Genomic DNA, 20,866 nt, shown 5'->3' on the forward strand with positions numbered 1-20,866 from the left:
AGTGCTGGGATTAAATGCATGCGCCACCACGCCCGGCGAGAAATACTTTTAACAGCTCTGTCTTACTGAGGAAAGGTTGCTTCGGGAATTAGGTGCATGGTTCTGTGTAGACGAATTTTATTTTATTCCAGGAACATGTCTGCTCTTGAAAAGGATCACATCCAATAGACCGATGTCTATATGATCTGGCTGGAGTACAGACATGCCCTTAGTACTCACCTTTAGTCCCAAATAATGTATGTAGGGTTAGTTTAAAGAAAGAAGCACCGTGTTTGAAAATGATGTCTAATTGAGGATTGGACAATGTGATGAATCAGAGAAATATCTGACCAAATGAGTCATTGAAATGGGTGACCAGGCTAGCTCAGTCATTCATCAGGTTCTCAGCTCAGGAGCAAGGATTAAAAAGAAAAAAGGCAATTAGACAACATTGTAGTATGAACCCAGCAAGTTCTGAGGCTGGGGTACGTTTATTTCTTTTTCCCAATTTGCTTTTATATCATTTTAATTACATGCAAGTAATAGGGTCAGTTCTAGGTTGGGGAATAAGCAAAACAATAAATAGTCAAGGAACAAGCAAGACTATAAAACTCCCAACCTCACTGTTTCTAAGGATGACCAAGATATCTGAGCTGATTTCCCTGTCCTAGCCCAAAGTAATATTCTTGCCTTAAGCCTACTTCTTTGTTCTAGTCAAATTAGATTCCTGCCTGAAGTCCACTTCCTTGTCCTGGCCTAATGTCAAATTTCTGCCAAGTGGCCCCACAAAGTTCTCCACAGAGGGGCAAAGCCCAACTCAGGAAAGAAATGCTACTCAAAGCTGGGTGGTGGTGGTGCACACCTTTAATCCCAGCACTTGGGAGGCAGAGACAGGCGAATTTCTGAGTTCAAGGCCAGCCTGGTCTACAAAGTGAGTTCCAGGACAGCCAGGGCTACACAGAGAAACCCTGTCTCAAAAAAAAAGAAAGAAAGAAAGAAAGAAATGCTACTTAAGAGCAGCCCAGGAAAAGTCCATCTTGGAGTTCAGTTGAGTGTAGTTTAGAGGCAGTTTCACCAAGTAGAGAATTTCAATGAGAAGCTAAGAGAAGCCAGTTTGAATCCGTTTATAAATTACTTTGTGACAGAATAGCTGAATTGAGTCAGCCAGCCTTGAGGAATAGCTAGAGTGCGTTTATTCAATAGTCTCAGAGGCTGAAAACATTTTACGCATAGATTCGCTGATAGAAGCAGTAAGCCTAGGAGATGAAAGTTGCTTTTACAGGTCTGTGTAAAGGTGAAGATAACTTGACCAGCAGATAGAGCTTGTTTGACTCACAAATAGTATCCATCTGACAAATTGTATTCTCCCCAACTAGTCTCCCATTTCTCGCTACTGGAGCTATTCAGATCACTCCTGTCCCAGAATGGGAGTTAGAATATTCCATTGTGTGGTGCATTAATTCTGTAAAAGATGGGTTTATACAAAGACATACTGCTAATATGAGATTTGCCTTCTGCAGAAATGTTCCCTAGAGTGGAGAATTCTAGCTTGAAATCTGTCCATTGTAGAGAACAGCTGTGGTACAGATGACACTTGCCTATTAGAGGCTAAAGAGGCAAAAGCCGCAATTACATACTTGGCCAAACTCACTGCAATTGGTGGAACAAACTGACATTTTCTCACCTGGGCCCCACCCAAAGGTGGCAAGGCACATTGTCCAGACCTGCCAAAGCCTGTACTCGCTGCCCAGGGAGCTAGGGCACCTCCCCAAACATAAACATATTTGAAGGACCTGGAGATTTAGCAGAGTTGGTCTATTCTTTGTCCCTTTTCTCTTTTTTCTTTCCAGTCTGCCTTTTCTCTTTTGTCACAGCCTCTGTAGGACGCTGGTGTCTATAAGAGAGTACATCCCATGGCCAATTACTCTGGGGAATCAGGACTTTTGCCCTGTGAATCCTGTGATATGGTTTTCCGCTCATGGGCTTTGTTGGCCACACACACCAAACGATTCTGCATTGGCCGGCTGACTCCGGAGGTAACGCTTAAATCACAGCCTTCAGACGCGATCAAACAACTAGGCACCAAGGTAAGGGCCGCCAGTGGCCAGGGGTAGGTTTTCCATCAATCATTATTATTACGGTTTTTTGTCTCCCTGCCACCAGATTATGGCACAAGAAAAGAGCCGTGATCAGGAGGCCAGCACATCTGCTCTAAAGAGGCTGACAGAGGAGGTACACACCAATCATGGCTACAAACTTCACATGAGTAGACAGTACCTGCGGGAGGTCACCCAATAGAGAAATAGGGGGTCTGAGTTACTTGCAGGTGCAGTTGCTGTCACAACAGAAAACAGGTCCCTGAGCGACTGAGGGTCTCACTTCCCAGACTGCAGGGAGCCCTGGGGAGAGGCTGCGAGTCTTGCAGGGAACCCGCGCTAGGCGCGTGGAGGAGACGGAAGCGCAAAGCCGGGCCCTGGAGCGTCGCGGCGAAGGTGAGAGGTAAGGACTCTGGGTGCTCGCGCTGTGCTCGGACTCGCCCTGACTCTGCCCATTTCTCCCTCAGAACTAAAACGGCGCCTCCACAGCGTGGCGGGACCCAAGGGAGGAGTACCCCGCCCATTGGAGTTGGAGCGCGAGCTCAGAGAACTCAGGGAAGAGGCCAGCCGGACCCGGGGAGCGCTGCAAACGCTAGGCGCACGTTTCCAGGCGCTCCAGCTACAGCCTTCGTGAGCCGCTGGCCTAGCTTTGGTAGGAGCGCGGGTTGGGTGGGGCCTTGGTCGCGGATCAGTGACATCATCTGCTTGCGCCAGCAAACAGCAGGACACCCATAGAGCAGTGGAATTCTGTTACCTGCCGCTACGGTTCAACCCGGAAACGCTGGGTGCAGAGATCCGGTGAGGACGCCGGCGCCGGGTGGGCAGGGTCGGAAGTTTGTTCAGTCTGGGAGATCGCTTTCTGCTGCCTACTTGCTAGGATCCTACGTGAAGCCTACGTGCACGGTGGAGGCCGGGACCCAGAAGTTCTGGACAAAATATTGCAGCTGCAAGTGGAAGCGTCAGCCCTGGAATTGCAGCGGTCACAGAACCGCAAGGGTGAACAAAAGGGTCTATCCTAGAGGGACTTGGGAGGAGAAAAGGGTTTGATAGAGAGCATCACTAGAGCACCTAAGCCCAAGGAAGGAAAACCCATTGCCAGCTGACGAATCCAGGCTTGTGCAGAAACCCTTAAAGTTGGATTACTACATAACGCTTGACAGGTCCCTTTCATTCATCTCAGAAAAAACAAGTGCCGCCTCTGAGGAGGTTCTAATGGTGGAAGCCGAAAACAGGCTCCTGGAGGCAGAAATACTGGCCTTGCAGAAGCAGAAAGTCCTGAGTCTGTCGCCCTGGGGTCAGTGAAAAATAGCCTCTCCCTAGACCATCCCAGGGAACCCAACTCTGAAGGGGTGAAGGGACCATGTCGGGAGAATGAGGTCCATATCTGTAACGTGTTTCTGTCACTACAGCTATCTTTGTATCTTTGGTTTATGACCCTATACTCCCTGACTTACTCAGTTTGCTGTTTCCTCCAGCTCAAGCCACTTTTGTTGTTGTTTCTAGGATCCAGGGATCTCCCGAGACACCTGAGTAGGTGTGATAACTCCCTCCTCCCTCCACCAGTTGCACCCCCAATACCTCCACTTACAAGTTCCACAAAAGCCCAGAACTTCCATGGCACTTCAAAGACTGTGAGGAAGTCAGCAGAGTTGGGGTTGATGGCTGGCTTAACATGCAGTTTGGGGAGCATGGGCAGATTGCAGTTCTGTAGGACTGAACTCTTTTGTCCACAATAGATACTTAATGGAACCATGACAAGAAAGTTGGGTCTGGATCTCCACTTCCTCCTACCAGCATCAGATGTTCCAGGTCCTGCACCCTATGATGCTGGGTGAGGCCTGCTCCCTCCTTCACAGCATCTTTGAATTAACCACTACTGACATTTATGGAGACCCACCAACAGCCATCCAGGGTTGAAGTACTGGCCGGGTGGAGGAATTAGGGGCTCTGTGTACATAGATTTGTATTCTTCAGGGCTGGCCTTGTCATTTTCTATGACTTCCTGCGGGGCCTTGACACTTCTTGGATTTGGGTACAGCTAATAACGAGCTTGGCCCGGAATGGACAAGATACAGGAGGAACCACAGCATTACCTCCAGCCCTTTGCTTGCCGCAACTTTCAGCTCCTGGACCTATGGGCAACTGTGCTATCCTAGCAAGCAGGCAGCCTGTGCCCAGGTTAGTAGGTATAGGTCATAAAGGCTGCACAATATGTCTGATCTGTACACTGGGCCCAAGAGCAGCCCTACAACACCCTAGGAAGAGACTTAAGCTAAATATTCCAACATGGTTTTGATTGTTTCACAGGCTGCCTCCATCACCACTGGTATCTTTGATCTGTGAACTACAGGCCTGGCAGGGAGTTACATGGGCACCAAAACCAAAGGCCTGGGCCTCGCTATTGCTATTTGACCAAGATCTGAGGGTGTTTAGTGGCCGTTGGCGCCTCCCACTTCGGGTCTATCCTAACACCAGCCTCAGCCTTGCCCAGAAGAATGAGATTCCCCAGGTAAGTAAAGAGTTTAAGACTGGGCATAGCCCCAGATTCCAATGGAGTACCACTTCCTTTGTCAGGCAGGCCAGGCTGAGCTCTTTCTGAGGCTGGTAAATGCGAGAGATACAGATGCCCAGACATTGGCAGAGATCAACCCAGCAAATGCCCATGAATACCAGTACCCACCAATGGTGAGTCCATTTCTGACCAGCCTGTAAGGCTAAGCAGCTTCTATTGGTGTATACCAATTAAGTTATCTACAGCAATCTTTAAACTTACCCATGAAATACCATGTGACAGAAAAAGAACACTTGCCCTGCTTTCTGTTGAACTTTGTCCTCAGTTTAACTACAACATTTGTCTTGCTTAAAAACAAAAAAATACCCTACCTTTCATATTCTACAGGTTTCCAGTTCATCTTCTGTGAAATCCAGTGTCTTCACCCACGGTTCTGCCTTTGCTGACCCCCCACCTCCCACAGAAGAGGCCTTTGTCAGTGTTAAGGATAAAGATGAGCAGTCCTCCTCACCAGTTTTGACTGAAACAATTTCTTCTAGACCTGCAGCTTTTTAAACAGGGTCTTGTAACAGTGGCAAACTCCAATACTGTGTGGGAAAAAAAAACTTAACCTAAACCCACTTTTGTTTAAACTAGCTAACTTCTGCATTTATTTCCCTTTTATAAAGCAGATTCAGGAGTAAATGGCTTCAAATATTTACAGTTAAGCTGGCTGGCATTCAACTTTGTCAAATTTCACTCAATTCAGCAGCTTTCTCAGGACTTGTAGATAGAAATCTATCCAGGATCAAGCTTCCAATATAGAGAGAACTCCAGATTTAGATTAAAGGGTAGACCTCAGCCCAATTATTTTCCAGCTACTGGAATTACATCTTGGACCAATCAGCAAAGATCTTGCACTGACTGCATATAAAGTGTTCTGAATGGATAAATGGAGGAAAACACTTGACTTGGAGTATCATACAAAGTTATCAAGAAGTGCCAGATACTCTTTAGCCAAGCTTTAGTGACTGTCCTAGCCCAAATAGCCCAATGGCATTAAAACCTAACCACTATCCCTCAATTAGACACCCAGAAGTGATGGACCAGTTTGCCACTCAATTCCACATCCCACAATGAGGTACTCCCAGCAGCCCAAGAACCTTCTTGTACAGTCTTTCAAGTATAATACCAGAACAAGGGGTTTGTTAAAATTAGCATATTTATTTTTATAGACAAAACTGCAGACAATATAACAATTCCACTTATTGACATATTGTAACCTTTCTATACAGAAAATAACACTTTCTCCCCCAGAGTCTTATACTACAGTGTGAGCCTTTCAAATCAGAGCCTGAGTCTAACAACTGTTTTCCTCAGGAACAATTTCCCATGTTTCTACCAGTTTTCCCAAGATAGGATTATGGCCTTAAATGGAAACCAGGTGAACAGCAGATAGGCACAAACCAAGACCTGGGTCATACTCCGTCATCCATTTTCAGCACCAAACTGATTTCTACCAGTTCTTATTTAGCAGACCCTATCCAGGGACAGCACCACTGAAAGCTTACAAAGTAATTGATCTCAGCCAAGTATTTGGAACTAGAAACATAGCACCAGCAGAAGATGAAGGGCTTCTGGCCACACCTCCAATTTGACAGGAAGTGGGTTGTGCAATCGCAAAACACAAACATGTACACACAAGAAATGTAGAGTGCCCCAGAGCATTCCACCAATATTTAAGAAAAAAGCCATCAAAGCCTCAGCTGTTGCCTACAATCTTTATTGGAGTTATACAAAAAGAATCCCCAAAAGTGAAAAAATACATTATGTACAAAACCACTTTCCCTCAGGAGGAAGGTTCTGCTCGCCTCTTAACATGCAGTGCTTTTAATTGTAGCTGCAGACTCCACGGTCTCCTCTGCTGTCTGGCTCTCAGCCTGATTCTCAGCCTGAAAAAAGACAAAGATCCTAGCTATAACTTACCCTGACATAAATCATCCCATCATATATAACCAGATGATAAGGCTGACAAACCCAGAAGATCACACAGGAAAGGTAAAGTAGAAAGGATCAAATAAATTGTTGACCGGTACTCTTTCATATACTCATTAAAAAAACCATAAATCAAATCCATCTCCCAGATATCCAATAACTTCATACATTCATTTTTCACATATACACTTGAAAGGCCTGGCTTCCCAGCCCTAAGACCAGTGTGTGAAGCAAGTGGCCATGTCTACCCACCTCAGCCTCCATGTTTTCTGAAACTTCCTTTCCACCGGAGACAGCATCCCCACTACCTCCATTCACTTCTGGCTCTTGTTTAGCTTTCTTTGCATCATCTTTCCGGGGACTCTCTTCCTCTGGTTTCCTCTAAAGGTAGAATTGTAAAGCGTTCATATTTATCTTAAGAAAACAATTGCAGAAAAATCCTGTTGGCCCTCTGGTGGCAACATCTTAAACACCCTGACTCACATAGCCCTGTGGATCTGCAGTCTATTTACACAACATAGATGATGCCACAATGTATTTGACCTTAAAATGGACATAGTTGAGGCCCATGGAACAGGGAGAGGGTGACAGAGATCTGAACAATGAAGAAGCACAAGCAAGGACACAGAAGCAAAGACTTACACCACAGGGAAAGATTATTGACTCCGGGTAAAAAAGGCAGTAGTGTGAGAAGGCCTACTACAGAGGAAACCAGTAAGATTCCTCCATCAGCCTTCCTAACAGCAACCAGGTTAAGTAAGTTTGCCAGGGAAGTTATCCCAGTGAAACCCATTCATGCAATGCCATAGCTTCCTAGTGTATTATTACAAATTGCCCACTCTCAAAAAGTTAAAAAAGTTCATGTAAATTTTACCTTCTTTCTGACAAGATGGGAAATATCAGACACACAATTTGATGAGGAAGCGCCATCTGTTGGTTTTCTACTGGCAATCTAGCAAAAATGAGACTTTGTTAATTATCAATTTACAAAAACATGTAGACTCATAGTAAGTCTATTGACAAATAAAATACGCACCATGGATACTGAGGCACCAGCTCCACTAGGAGTGAAACCAGAAGTAGAGCTCTCCACCTGTGAGATACAGACAAGTGTTATGTTTTGTGTTGTTTTTTTGTTTTGTTTTAAGACAGGGTTTCTCTGTATAACCCTGGCTGTGCTGAAACTCACTCTGTAGACCATGCTGGTCTTGAACTCAGAAATCCTCCCAAGTGCTGGGATTAAAGGTGTGTACCACTACTGCCCGGATTGAGACACAGACAAAAAAGTTATAGCACAGAACCCCAGACACTCAGGCTCAAGTTGCCTACCACACTAGCAGCTGATTAAAAGGTAAAATTCCTTTTGCCTACAGCAAAGTGTTCAACACAGACACCTACATTCAGAGTACGCAAGAAATGTCCTATTTCCAATTCAGAGTATTCCCCAGCATGCCAGGCCATGAACAGAGCCAGACAATTTATGGCTAAGAGACTCCATCTATGACTTTAGCTTTTTTTTTTTATGATATTCTCAAAAACATTTTACAAATAGTAACATAATATTTGTACTGAAAGGCAAAGAAATGTACAAGGTCAAAAACAAAGTAGCAGTGACAGATTCTACACCTGTCTCCTGCAAACAGAACACACTTTCTAGCCAAGGGACAACTTGTACAAGTTAAATGAGCTCACATTCTGACCAACTAACTCAAAATTAAGCCATGAAAAGTACCTTTTAAATGGGCTATAAACATTAATTGTACCATACACATATTTTATTTAAAAATAAAACTCAGCCGGGTGTGGTGGCGCACGCCTTTAATCCCAGCACTTGGGAGGCAGAGGCAGGCGGATTTCTGAGTTCAAGGTCAGCCTGGTCTACAAAGTGAGATCCAGGACAGCCAGAGCTATACAGAGAAACCCTGTCTCGAAAACAAACAAACAAAAAACAAAGAAACCCTGTCTCGAAAAACCAAAATAAATAAATAAATAAATAAAAATAAAACTCGGCAAACCAAACAAACAAATAAATAAATAAAAATAAAACTCAACAAACCAGAGTAGCTTTCAGTGCCAGTTCAGCTACATTCCCACTCCGCTGAGATTCCTTTGCATCTTCTATCTTCTCTCGAATTTCAGGTAGCAGTTCTTTCAGCTCCTCAATTTCTTTCTCATATTCAGTAAATGTTCCTTCGGCCTCCTTCATCTGCTCATGGAGTACAGCTACAAAGAACAGCTTTAAATCACTAACAAAAAACCCCACTTTCTCCCACACAATGTAAGTCACAGAATCACCTAAACATACAGTAATTTCTGTTCACTTACCCATTCTCTTTTCAATGACATCAATAGAGCTGCCAAACTGTGCTACTGCCTCATCATACTGAGAGTTGTAACCATAAGCCAAACCCAACTGGTAGTGAGTCTCTGCAAGGAGACGGTCGTGAGCTTCCAAATATTGTTCTTGCAGGCTTAGGCAAGCCTGAAACTCCTCCACAGCTTGGATATAATTCTCTGATAAATGAAGAAATAACACCATGGACAACATTTAACATAAATTCAGTTCATGAATAGACTCATACCTTCTGCTTTCCAAACAGGGTCTCACTATATAGATCTGGCTGGCCTGGAGTCTCTGCTTTCCCTCCTGAATGCTTGGATTGACTTGTTGGAAAACACCATTTACAAGGTTGTTTAATACTCTAGATGCTATAGGGAACTCAGACCTATTCTATGGTATTGTTATATAGATAGCTCGTGGTAAACACATCTCTCCTTTAGTCATCAGAGGGCAGGAAAACCTGCCTCTGTAATTTTGGATGTTCAAGGTCAATTCTAAGGAAAACGGGAGGGGAGAATGGGGACATGGGGAAAGGTAGGAGATAGCATAAAAGAAAATGCATTACCAGATTCAACACTAACTTCTCCAAGTTTAAGATGGGCTTGTGCAGCATAAAGCTGGGCTTCTTTTGTTTCTTGCCTAAAAGAAAGATTAGTAAAGCCTTAAAAATAATTGTCAATTCTTAAACTGCTTTCTATTTTCAACCACAAATTACCACATGAGCCCCAAAACACCAAGAGTTTTTTTACCTCTTAAAAATGATCTTGGCTAAATCCAGCATATCCCAGGCAAGTTCCAAATTCCCAATCTCCTCCTCTTCATTTTCTTGAAGAGACTGAAACATATCCGAGTCATTGGCGTTAGGCAAAAGAGCAAAACAGGCATCTTTTTAGAGAATGAATCTTAAACGTATAATTAAAAAAAAAAAAGGTTGCAATTCAAAATGCAGGTTTTCTTCTCCCTAAAGCCTACCAAATGTGCACCCACAATAAGATGTCACCTTATCTCAGTGAAATATAATTATAATGTTGTATTTCATCTTATAATGGAAAAAAAAAAAATCCCCAGGCACTCCCAAGGGCCAGATCTTACAGGAATCTTCCCTATATTAGCAAACAATGACCCTATAATAAGAAAGTTGTAATGGTACTAAAAGAATAACAGCTTACCTTTTTTTCAAGAACTGATTCATTTGGTGTTTCTTCAGCCTTGTCATTTTCTTTGTCTTCTTCCTCTGAGCCTTCAGTTTCTACAAGAAAAAACTACTTAGTATTGAGATAACAAAGTATTTCTTGTCTGGTCTCATTCTCATGAATATCTGTCAACCTACATTCTAAGATAGAATGGAAAAGAAGCTAATCCAAGTCAGTTAGCAAGTTTATTTTCAGTGAGTGGTTATCATCTAACTCAAATCTAACCTACACTAGAATATACATAACCTTATTCATCCAAATGTCAGACTTGTAAAACTAAACCTGATGTGATGTGATTCAGAAGAAAGGTAACCTATATATTGCCTCTTGCAAAAAAATCTCCCAACTACTCACCAAACAAGTTTTAGTCATTCGTTAAGATAATTATACTCAAAAGTATCAAAACCTAAATAATTCCAGACCATTCAGAATACCAAAAACTGGCTTTCCTACAATAAGCTATGGGGGAGAGAAATGTCTTTGTCAGCTCCCCCCAGTGAGCAAGTCAGACTCCAGCCAGCTCAAAAAATTGAGAATAAACAACTAGTTACTTTAAGATTTACATGTGTAGCCATACCAACAACTATTCTGATATACAGTTACACATCAATTGTTCAAATAAGCTTTTATAATTCCTATTGATAAGACAACTTAAAATTCAAAATTTCAGCAGTTTTATTTGATACAATCAGTTTCATTAAGCTTTAGTTGGGGATTATTTTGCTCCTGTTTTTTCCTTCTCCATGAAATAAAATCTTACTGTAATACCCCAAACTACTCTCAAAACCCCAAGAATCAGCAATATTTCTACATTTCCCTAGTACCTGGGCGTACATAGCTACCAGCTAAATGTTCTTAATTCTCCCCCACCACACCCCCCAAAAAACCCCACAAATGTCACAACTCTACAACCTATATATGAGAATACAAGAAAAGTTGGTTTTTTATAGCCTGGCTATTCTGAAACTTGCTGTGTATACCATGATGGCTTCAAACCAACCTCTACTTCCAAAGTACTAACTAAATATGCATTCCAAAGGCCTATCTGAGCTAAATGCCAGCTGTTTTTATCTGCAAATCAACTGGTACAATGGTAATTGGTACTGAAAATTCCAATATATTGCCAATTGCTAGCACTATCAAAGTACCTTAACAATTTGCAAAGAACCTAGTTAACTATAGTAAACTAGTAAACCCTGTGTAATCAAGTTTCACATTTTTGCGTATAAGTTTACATTCCTATGGAGGCCAGTGTCTTCCTCTGTCACTACTCTCTACCTTATTTTCTGACTCTAACTGAAACTGGAGCTCAACAACTGGCTAGTTCCCAAAATATAAAGACTCACACTTCTGTTTCTGACTATTCAATTCATTGCTTCTGAAATATAGCCCACCAAAACATTTTTTAAAAGAATTTTTTTTTAGGGTTTGAGAGATGACTCAGCGCTTAAGAGCACTGACCGTTCTTCTTCCACACTCTGAGTTCAATTCCCAAAAAACCATATGGTGGCCCACAAAGATCTTTAACGGGATCCAATGACCTCTTCTGGTGTGTCTAAAGACAGTGACAGTGTACTCACATGCACAAAAGAAATTAAAAAAAAAAAAAATCTAAAAAGGCTGTTTTTTAAAAATCATGGGTGACCATGCCCATGAGTGCAAACACCTGTGGAAGCCCAGAAAAGGGTTCCACCCTGGAGGTGGAGTTACAGGCAGTTGTGAACTGTCTAATGTGGGTGTTAAAAAGCAAACTCCTGTCCTTTTCAAGAGCAGTACCTGCTCTTAACCACTAAGCTATCGATCAAGCTCCAACATAATTGTTTTTTCATATCCTTTACTTTTCGAAGTTTAAACTACATAATGACTTCACCCAACCTCCAAAATAATCCAAGAATGCAGAATTAAATACACGTACTTTCACAACACTCAAGACCAGGCAGGAGTATCATTAAAAAGTTGGCGGCTGGGGCTGGTGAGATGGCTCATCGGGTAAGAGCACCCGACTGCTCTTCCAAAGGTCCTGAGTTCAAATCCCAGCAACCACATGGTGGCTCACAACCACCCACAACGAGATTTGATTCCCTCTTCTGGAGTGTCTGAAGACAATTACAGTGTATTTACATATAATAAATAAATAAATCTTTTAAAAAAAAAAAAAAAGTTGGCGGCTAAGGCCACGTAGTACTGCATGCCTTTAGTCTCTAGACACAGTAAGCAGAGGCAGGTCAACCTCTCTGTACATTCAAAGCCAGCCTGGTCTACAGAGTACTGAGTTCTAGAACAGCCAGGGTTATAAAGTAACCCTGTCTAGAAAACAAACAGGTTGAGACTAGCAAAGGCTATACTTTCTTACTAGTGAAACTAAGCTATAGTGTGAGATGTAGTCTCAAAGAACAAAATTACAGACATATATTTATCTGGTACCTGTACCTATTTATACCTATACCAAAGTGTCATGAAACTTAATTTGGCATAAAATATCTTAGAACTTTATAGGAAATTTATACATTAATGTTCTTACAATGAATGACCTGAGAATAATGGGTTTCTCTTTTATGGAATAGTGGAGATGAGCTAGGTTAATAAGAAATCCACTAATTGTAAAGGTCCCAAACTTAGTAACCAGTGATCCAGCACTAGTGGGAATATACTTAATGTCCTCAGCAAATATAAATTTATTTTCCGACCTTGCAAATGAGTATTACTAGTCTTGTGCATATTCCATACATCTGATCTTGTGACATACTTAAAATATGCCAAAACCAAAATTAGAAAATAATTAAGAAAAGATATTAAAGATATATAAGCTATGCAATCCTATGTCAACCCAGAGCAGAGGACATGTCATAGGCTAGGGGGCTGCCATTATTTCAGGCCAGTCTGGAGTATAGCGAGACCCTGCCTCAAAAACAAACAAATGAAAGAATACTACTTCTAGAATTCCTACAGGTAAATCAAGTACCCACCCGATCAGTTAGCACATCTGAGCATAGCAACCTTTATAACTACAATGTAAATTTTTGTCCACTTACCAACCACATCTAACATGACAATAAGAAAAGAGTACACTGATTATCTGTATGAGGGATATATCCCAGAAATGTTAACAAGCCAAGTACCGTGAAATGGCTTGTTATTTTCTTGTGAATCTAGATGAAAATTTCCATGTGCCAGGCAAGTATTCTACCACTTAAGTGCCATCCTATGCACTGGGGTTTTAATTGTGTGTAGAAATGCATGTATATAAGTGAATGTGGGTGCACCTGTGTCATTGCATCTGTACTGTGAAGAAGATGGCCTTGGGTGGCTCAGGGATGGGACAGGGTCTCCTGTGTACAGGACTAGTTGTTCTACAAGTTTCCTGAAAATCTATATATGCCTCCCATCTCTCCTTGAAAAGCTGATATGGAGTATATGACAACTTTTATATGGATTCTGGGAACTCAATCAAACTCAGGTTCTCACACTTGAGTGGCATGTGCTTTCCCCACATATAAGATGTGGATTAGCATTTATTCAATATAAGGGAACCAACCATAGAAAGTGGCTGCACCCTATTAGGTGTGATGAAGATTCTCCCCAGACCATATTTATAAAAACTCACAAAACTTTTACTAGCCAAAGAACACTGAAAAATGTCATTATAGGGCTGAAATTTTGGTTCAATAGTATAGTTCTTGGCTAACACATATGAAGCCCTGTGTTCAATCCTCAGCACTTCAGAGAGGGAAGAATCAAACATTATGAGTTTTCCAAAAAAAAAAAAAAAAAAAAAAAAAAAAAAAAAAAAAAAAAAAAACCAAAAAAAACAAAACTGAGGAATTCAATTCTAAGCTTTCTATTAAAGAACTCCTGAAGCTCAAGAAGCCCAACAGTACACCACTTAGCAAGTTCACATCTGACTATGTCTCTACTGGCTGGAGTACAGGGACCTGCACACAGGCAAATGCATACCAGAACGGTCAAGTAATAAAGATAGGTCACTGAAAATCCATTAACTTAAGACAACCCGTAAAATAGTTTAACAATTATGCAGAAAATTAATTGAAATGTACCTGTAACTATTAATGCCAATGTTAGATGAAACTTAAATACAGTAGAATCCCCAACTGAGCACAGCTCAAGTCAGACGTGCCAATTAGTTAGAGGCTTAAAATTATTGATAAAATTTAATCTGAATTAAGCCAGTAACACTATAGTTGATTAGCAGCCAAAGCAAGCATTAAATGAAGAAGGAAAGCAACAAAAAGGGATGGCTAAGTACTTTGCTATCTCTTGTCCCTGAAGAGGGCTACTAAAATTAGTGTGAATAATCCTCTAAACATTTCTATGAACTAAAAGGGCACCAGAAAGTTAACTGACTTAACTTAAATGGCATGCCTGCTTAAGTGTACCAATTCAGTGGATTCTACTGCTCTGTTCCTACTTCCTACAAAGGAGAAACCATGTGAACAGTAAATTTAAAATTCCAAAGGCATGCAAGTGAACATCCATTCAGCATTCTCTGCCAGCCTAGCCTATATGTCCCTATCTATCCCACAACCCATTTCTAATCCACCCTTCATATCATTTCATTGGCTAGCATGACATAACAAGTTACTGACTGCTAGTCAAGTTTCAGAAATCAGACGACCTACTTTGTAGTTTCTAAAGGCAGACTGAAAATCCTGAATGGAAGGCTGACTTTTACCAATGATTAGTGCGTCAAATCTAGAAATGTACTCCACCCACTGCAGCTCTATCATATCCCGGTTACCTTCACCCTCTTTCATCTGTTCGTCTCTCTCTTGTGTCTCTTCATTAGCAGCTATCTTAAATTTTTCTTCAGGTGCTTTCTCCGTGGCCCTCTGGGCTACCTTGGTCTCAACCCCATCTCCAGCTGCCTCAGACTCTTCTACAGGTAGCATAGTTTCCTCCTGTTCAGGAATCAGTTCTGCCTGGACCTCCTCTACACTTGAGCCATCTTTAGTTTCTGTCAGTCTTTCTGCAGAAGTCTGTGGTTCACTAGGAGTCTGATCTCCTGCAGTTGATTGTCCAACAACTGGACCATTGTTGGGAAGAACTGTAATCTCCTGGCCTGGCTTCTCAGAGACTTCAGCTCCAGCCTCTGTGGCCACTACTTGTGATGCTTCAACATCTTGCCCTGACAGTTGTGTAAGAACAGCCTTTCCTAGTTCACTCTCAGAGGTAGCTACCTGATCTTTTGGCTCCTCCCCACCCACATCCACTGACTTGACTTCAGGGTCTATTTCAGCTTCTATTTCTACCACCTTCATTAAAGTGCCCTGCTTTTCTGGAGTCCCGATAGGCTGATCTTCTGAAGTTTCTTTTGGCTTTTTTTCTAAGCTTATTATTTCCTCTCCCTCCTCCTGAGGCACTGTTTCTCTGAATTCTTTATTTTGAACATAAGCTCCAGAAATTGATTTTCCTTCCTCAGTACACAATGATTCCTGTTCTGTCTTCCCAGAAGTGACCTCATCTTCATTCAGTCCTGGTATTGCTGCTTCTTTTGCCTCTTCAGAGGATTCAGTTAACTGCTTTGAAGTCGGTTCAACTTTTTCCTGGAGCTTCTCTTCAGGCTCACTTATATCCATCTCTTCTCTTCCACCCTTCTCCACTTCACTTTCCTGTTCTTTATCAGTTTCAGGCTTTATCAGAGACTTGCCTTCTGCTTTTTTGGCTTCTTTTTCTCCCATGGCGTCATAAACCTGTTCTCTCAACTCTTCCCTTGCTTCCTCTACATGGTTAAAGAACATGAAGCATAAACATGTCTCCGAGTTTAATGATAAAAGCATAAATTGAAAGTAGAAATACATTCCCTTTAAGCCTAAGTTTTATCAGATGCCCCCATGAGAAAAGCAAAGGGAGAAAGGGAGAATCCAAGCTAGCAAAGCAACATACTGCAAAAGAAATGAGTAATCTGATACCAGTGGGAAAAGAGATGTCAAGCTTTCCTCTGTCTCTTAAATACTTATTTGATTTCTGTTTTTGGGGGGGTTTTTTGGTTTGTTTTTTGTTTTTTGTTTTTCGAGACAGGGTTTCTCTGTATAGCCCTGGCTGTCCTGGAACTCACTTTGTAGACCAGGTTGGCCTCGAACTCAGAAATCCGCCTGCCTCTGCCTCCCAAGTGCTGGGATTAAAGGCGTGCGCCACCACGCCCGGCTATTTATTTGATTGCTAACAGCGAAACTTAGAAAATATTTACTTTTCTAAGATATACAAAACAGAAGTCCTCCAAGTACTCCTAATAACTGAGCTATGGAAGGTTTTTAAAAAATATTCATCAGAAAAATATTTGATGTTCTCTTAATATTTAATGCCAATTTAAAAGAACTTATCTATTTGATACATTTAGTTATTCTCCTAAAAGCTCACTATCACTTTAGTAATGGCCTACACTTACTGCATCAGCCCAAGTATCTTTGGAGACCAACCACCACAAGAACCCTATTTCCGTAACTTATTTAAAGGAAGTATCAGTCGTCGCAACTCTTGACTGTAGCATGCAACTCTACATACCATCTACATTATCATTATTTTCTACCAAAGATTCATCTTCTGTTTTTTCTCCTTCTTCCTCTTCTACATGCACTCCTTCTAAGGCATTTCCCAACACTCCATTCTCCATTCTATAAGAAGAAAAAGCACAAAAGTATAACTAATTCCTAACAATGTATTTTATGATTGGGAGGAAAAAAAGCAGAAAAAGATATCAAGTAAGAGGAATACAAAAATATATATTCAAAACAGAAGTTCTACAAGTTCTAGGCCAACCAGGTCCACACAGCAGGACCTAGTCTTTAAAAATAAGGAGTGTAAGAAGGGAGAGAGAGGCAGGGCCCAAGAAATGGCTCAGTGGATAACTGAGGACCTGATTTCAATTGTTAGCATCCATATCAGACAGCTTACAAATGTCTATACTCGGACTCTATGAGATCTGAGAATTCTGGCCCTGGGAGGGACTATGTACTTATAATTAAAGAAAAAGAATTTTTGTTTAATTTTTTTTTTTAGACAGTACCTTTGTGTAGCCCTGGCTGTCCTGGAACTAGCTTTGCATACCAAGCTAGCCTCAAACTCAAGAGATTGGCCTGTCTCTCCCTCCCAAGTGCTGTGACACCACCGACTGGCTGAAATAAGAAAAATCTTAAGCCAGGCGTGGTGGCGCATGCCTTTAATCCAAGCACTCAGGAGGCAGGCAGATTTCTGAGTTCGAGGCCAGCCTGGTCTACAATGTGAGTTCCAGGACAGCCAGGGCTATACAGAGAAACCCTGTCTCAAAAAACCAAAAAAAAAAAAAAAAAAAAAAGAAAAATCTTAAAGAAAAAACAACAGAATAGTAACAAAACCACTAGGTCCAGTCTTGTGTCACATGCCTTTAATCTCAACTCAGGATTAAGAATCAGGCTGTTCTCTGTGAGTCCAAGAGCAGGCTGATCTACACAGTAAGACCCTGTAGTGGTCTGAATGAGAAATGCTCATGTTAAAATGTTTGATCCCTAGCTAGTGCAACTATTTGGGAAAGGCCTCGTTGGAAGGAGTGTCACTTGGAGGTAGGAACTGACATTTCAAAATTCCAAGCCATTCTAAAAATGGTTACTGCTCTGGTTGCATGCCTGCCAGCCCTGCACAATGCTTCCTTCCATGATAGTCATGAAATCGGTAAGCCTCCAATAAGCTCATTTCTATGTTACTTTCATCAACTAAGACATGCCCATATCAAAACAACAAACAAAAAAACAAAACCAACTATGTGCTCAAGGAATACAACCAATGATCAAAACCTTAAGAATAATGAATGCCCAGCTGTAAATGGAACTTCTGTATCACCTCTTCCATGGTTCAGAGAACTCCAAGAAGAGGCAGAGGATGAATCAACTGAAGAGGGTGGGCACACTGACTTCAGATATGACAAGACAAGAGCACTTTCTGATCAATAGCAATTGTGCTTAAGCCTATATCAATCACCATGGGACTGGCTGATTATTATAAACAATTAAAATACACTAAAGAAACCATTTAAAACTCTAACAAACACTAATGTGATAAGATGCTAAGAGAAAGTGGACTCTCGCCTGAAAAGTACAAATAGTGATTATCATCTAGAGAATAAAACATCTTATCCTTTTCATTCTGTAGCAGGGACACACTACTATGTTAAACTAAAATCTACTCCCATTTCCCTTAAATAGCCAGTGACATTCTGTGAACTTAATTTTAGTACTAAGTCATTTAGTACTAATGCATTAAGTGTTCTGAATATTCACAAAATTAAGAAACTTAACACAACTATGTAAAGACTGATCACTTGTTACTTTGTATATCCTCAAAATAGCTTTATTTTTTATACAATAGTTGTACATTAATTGGATATTAATTATTAACATAATTAGTAAATTAATAAACATTATTTATATAATAGATTTATTGAGCAGTTTCCAACAATGTTAATAGTAAGTCTTGGTAATTGGAGAGAAAGAGGTCTCCTGCCAGGCAGTGGTGGCATACGCCTTTAATCCCAGCACTCAGGAGGCAGAGGCAGGTGGATTTCTGAGTTCGAGGCCAGCCTGGTCTACAGAGTGAGTTCCAGGACAGCCAGGGCTACACAGAGAAACCCTGTCTTGTGTGTGTGTGTGTGGGGGGGGGGGGGGGGAGGTCTCCTTTTGAGTTAGGCTATAAAACTTGAACATGGTCCTCCTGGTTCAGCCTCCCCAGATCACGAGAAGTTCAAGAATATGGAACCCTAACAAGCAGATTTACTAGATATTTTCATGTGTTACTTATTCAAATTCTACTCCATACTTCTTGAGTAACTGTTTTGAGCTTGCTTTTTTTTGTTTTTCGAGACAGGGTTTCTCTGTATAGCCCTGGCTGTCCTGGAACTCACTTTGTAGACCAGGCTGGCCTCTCAGAAATCCACCTGCCTCTGCCTCCCGAGAGCCAGGATTAAAGGTGTGCGCCACCACACCCGGCTTCTCAGAGTGTTTCTTAATGTTCTTATCTCTGTATTAAACTCTTATCAACCATTGACTTATTAAAATACATCTATTAACTCAAACCCTCAAAACATAATTTCATTCTTTGCATAAACAATTTTAGTCAACAAGGAAGTTTCAACTTTTAAAGAAACCAAAGTGTTATAAAATATTCTATTCATAAAAAGAGACTTTCCCAAGACTTACCTGGCCAACTCCAGAAGTGACTTCCCATAAAAAAAGAAGGCTTCTCCACACTCATTAGCCGTCTCTCCATACTTCTTACCTCTACAAAGAAAGTAAACACCTAGTTTTAACATTTTCAATTGCTAGTTAACAACACATGAAGCTGTTACATGTTCTAAATCTATTTCTAATGTATATTTTAAGTGCCACCAACTAAGTTTTTTATAAGACATATTCTTCCTGCCACTTTATAAATACCATGTGGACCAGAACAGTTAGAATATTTTGGGGTGTAACTTATGTGATGAAAAAGAACCATGTGGCACATGCTTTTGATCCCAGCACTTGGGAGGCCAGCCTGGTCTACACAGAGAAACCCTGTATGTATGTATGTATGTATGTATGTATGTATGTATGTATACACACACACACACACACAGAGAGAGAGAGAGAGAGAGAGAACACACACACACCATGGAAGGGCATTCTTAAACATAAAGTATTGTTTCTGATTGTGTTTTATTTTTACTTTTCATTCATTGGTATGTCTATGATAGGATGTCCTAAGCCCTAAAACTGAGGATACAAACAGGCATGAGCTGCCTTGTGGGTACTGAGAACTGAACCTCGATACTCTGGAAGTCAGCACTCTTTTTTTATTTTTTTTTTATTTTTTGGTTTTTCGAGACAGGGTTTCTCTGTGTAGCCCTGGCTGTCCTGGAACTCACTCTGTAGACCAGGCTGGCCTCAGAAATCCGTCTGCGTCTGCCTCTGCCTCCCGAGTGCTGGGATTAAAGGCGTGCACCATCACGCCCAGCTCAAAAACCTTTTTAATGCATAAATAGGAATATACTATTAGATAAATTGTTCTATCGCAGTACCTAAATTTTTTTTGTAAAATGCAAATGTTATTAACTGCTCAGAGCTATTTTACTAAAATGGTTGTACACCATGGTGGTATGCAAGGTTTAATCCTAACACTCTAGAGAAAGAGACAGACTAATCTAATCTCGGAGTTCTAGTCCAGCCTAGTCTAAGGAAGGAGTTGCAGGACAGAGAAACCCTGTCTGGATGGACAAACAAATCAAATCAAAACAAAAACCTAAAAAGTTGGCTGGAAAAGCTGGGCAATGGTGGCATACACCTTTAATTCTAGCACTTTGAGAAACAGAGGTCAATGATCTCTTGAGTTGGAAACCAGCATTATATCCAGAGTGAGTTCCAGGATGGCCAGGCATAAACAGAGAAACTCTTGTCTCCAAAGGAAAACAAAACCAAACAAAATAAAACAAACAAAAAAAAAGATGATTGGCTAGAAGCACTTGTACCTGGCACCCACGTGGTTAACAACCATAACGCCAGTTCCAAATCCTCTTCTAGCCTCTTCTTGAAGGCACCAGGCAAACACACATAAATATATACTCATACACTTAAGGCAACAAGTATATCAGCTTCTATGGAATCCATGGACTAGCATAAGTCATACAAAATTAAACCAACTGTTTTAAGACTATGAGACAAAGCTGGGCGTGGTGGCGCATGCCTTTAATCCCAGCACTTGGGAGGCAGAGGCAGGTGGATTTCTGAGTTCGAGGTCATCCTGATCTACA

At 41.3% G+C, this 20,866-nt stretch overlaps 2 protein-coding genes across 3 annotated transcripts in view; one reads left to right on the forward strand and one right to left on the reverse strand.

Annotated features, from left to right (window-relative positions):
* The first annotated feature begins 1,672 nt into the window (after positions 1 to 1,672).
* Ccdc17 (coiled-coil domain containing 17) lies at positions 1,673 to 5,285 on the forward strand. Its single transcript, XM_021200857.2, has 13 exons — positions 1,673 to 2,066; positions 2,143 to 2,211; positions 2,366 to 2,471; positions 2,543 to 2,705; positions 2,790 to 2,873; positions 2,953 to 3,071; positions 3,256 to 3,369; positions 3,579 to 3,706; positions 3,812 to 3,906; positions 4,050 to 4,253; positions 4,383 to 4,584; positions 4,650 to 4,760; positions 4,975 to 5,285. The coding sequence occupies exons 1-13, from the start codon at positions 1,893 to 1,895 to the stop codon at positions 5,140 to 5,142; spliced, it is 1,737 nt and encodes a 578-aa protein (XP_021056516.1). The 5' UTR covers positions 1,673 to 1,892; the 3' UTR covers positions 5,143 to 5,285.
* Positions 5,286 to 6,328: 1,043 nt separating this feature from the next.
* Nasp (nuclear autoantigenic sperm protein) overlaps positions 6,329 to 20,866 on the reverse strand; it is a 24,518-nt gene continuing 9,980 nt past the window's right edge. Inside the window, exons 4-15 of one of the 2 annotated variants that reach the window (XM_029539966.1) lie at positions 19,278 to 19,358; positions 16,615 to 16,724; positions 14,852 to 15,832; positions 10,072 to 10,151; positions 9,652 to 9,737; positions 9,468 to 9,541; positions 8,887 to 9,075; positions 8,618 to 8,784; positions 7,598 to 7,654; positions 7,436 to 7,513; positions 6,814 to 6,942; positions 6,329 to 6,518 (exon numbers count right to left, since the gene is read on the reverse strand). In XM_029539966.1, coding sequence (XP_029395826.1) covers positions 6,441 to 6,518; positions 6,814 to 6,942; positions 7,436 to 7,513; positions 7,598 to 7,654; positions 8,618 to 8,784; positions 8,887 to 9,075; positions 9,468 to 9,541; positions 9,652 to 9,737; positions 10,072 to 10,151; positions 14,852 to 15,832; positions 16,615 to 16,724; positions 19,278 to 19,358 — 2,110 coding nt within the window. In that variant the 3' untranslated portion in view covers positions 6,329 to 6,440. The remainder of the gene's footprint in view (positions 6,519 to 6,813; positions 6,943 to 7,435; positions 7,514 to 7,597; positions 7,655 to 8,617; positions 8,785 to 8,886; positions 9,076 to 9,467; positions 9,542 to 9,651; positions 9,738 to 10,071; positions 10,152 to 14,851; positions 15,833 to 16,614; positions 16,725 to 19,277; positions 19,359 to 20,866) is intronic. The other variant, XM_021199951.2, reaches the window with a different exon arrangement.

The sequence above is a fragment of the Mus pahari genome, chromosome 6 (assembly GCF_900095145.1).
Source record: "Mus pahari chromosome 6, PAHARI_EIJ_v1.1, whole genome shotgun sequence".
Classification (NCBI taxonomy): Eukaryota; Metazoa; Chordata; class Mammalia; order Rodentia; family Muridae; genus Mus; species Mus pahari.

Bases quoted from the DNA above. Each gene is read 5' to 3' on its own strand.
- Ccdc17 (XM_021200857.2), top strand. From the start codon at position 1,893: ATGGCCAATTACTCTGGGGAATCAGGACTTTTGCCCTGTGAATCCTGT. The intron at 2,874-2,952 runs GTGAGGACGCCG...CCTACTTGCTAG, and splicing joins ACGCTGGGTGCAGAGATCCG to GATCCTACGTGAAGCCTACG. The intron at 3,907-4,049 runs GTGAGGCCTGCT...TGTATTCTTCAG, and splicing joins CCTGCACCCTATGATGCTGG to GGCTGGCCTTGTCATTTTCT.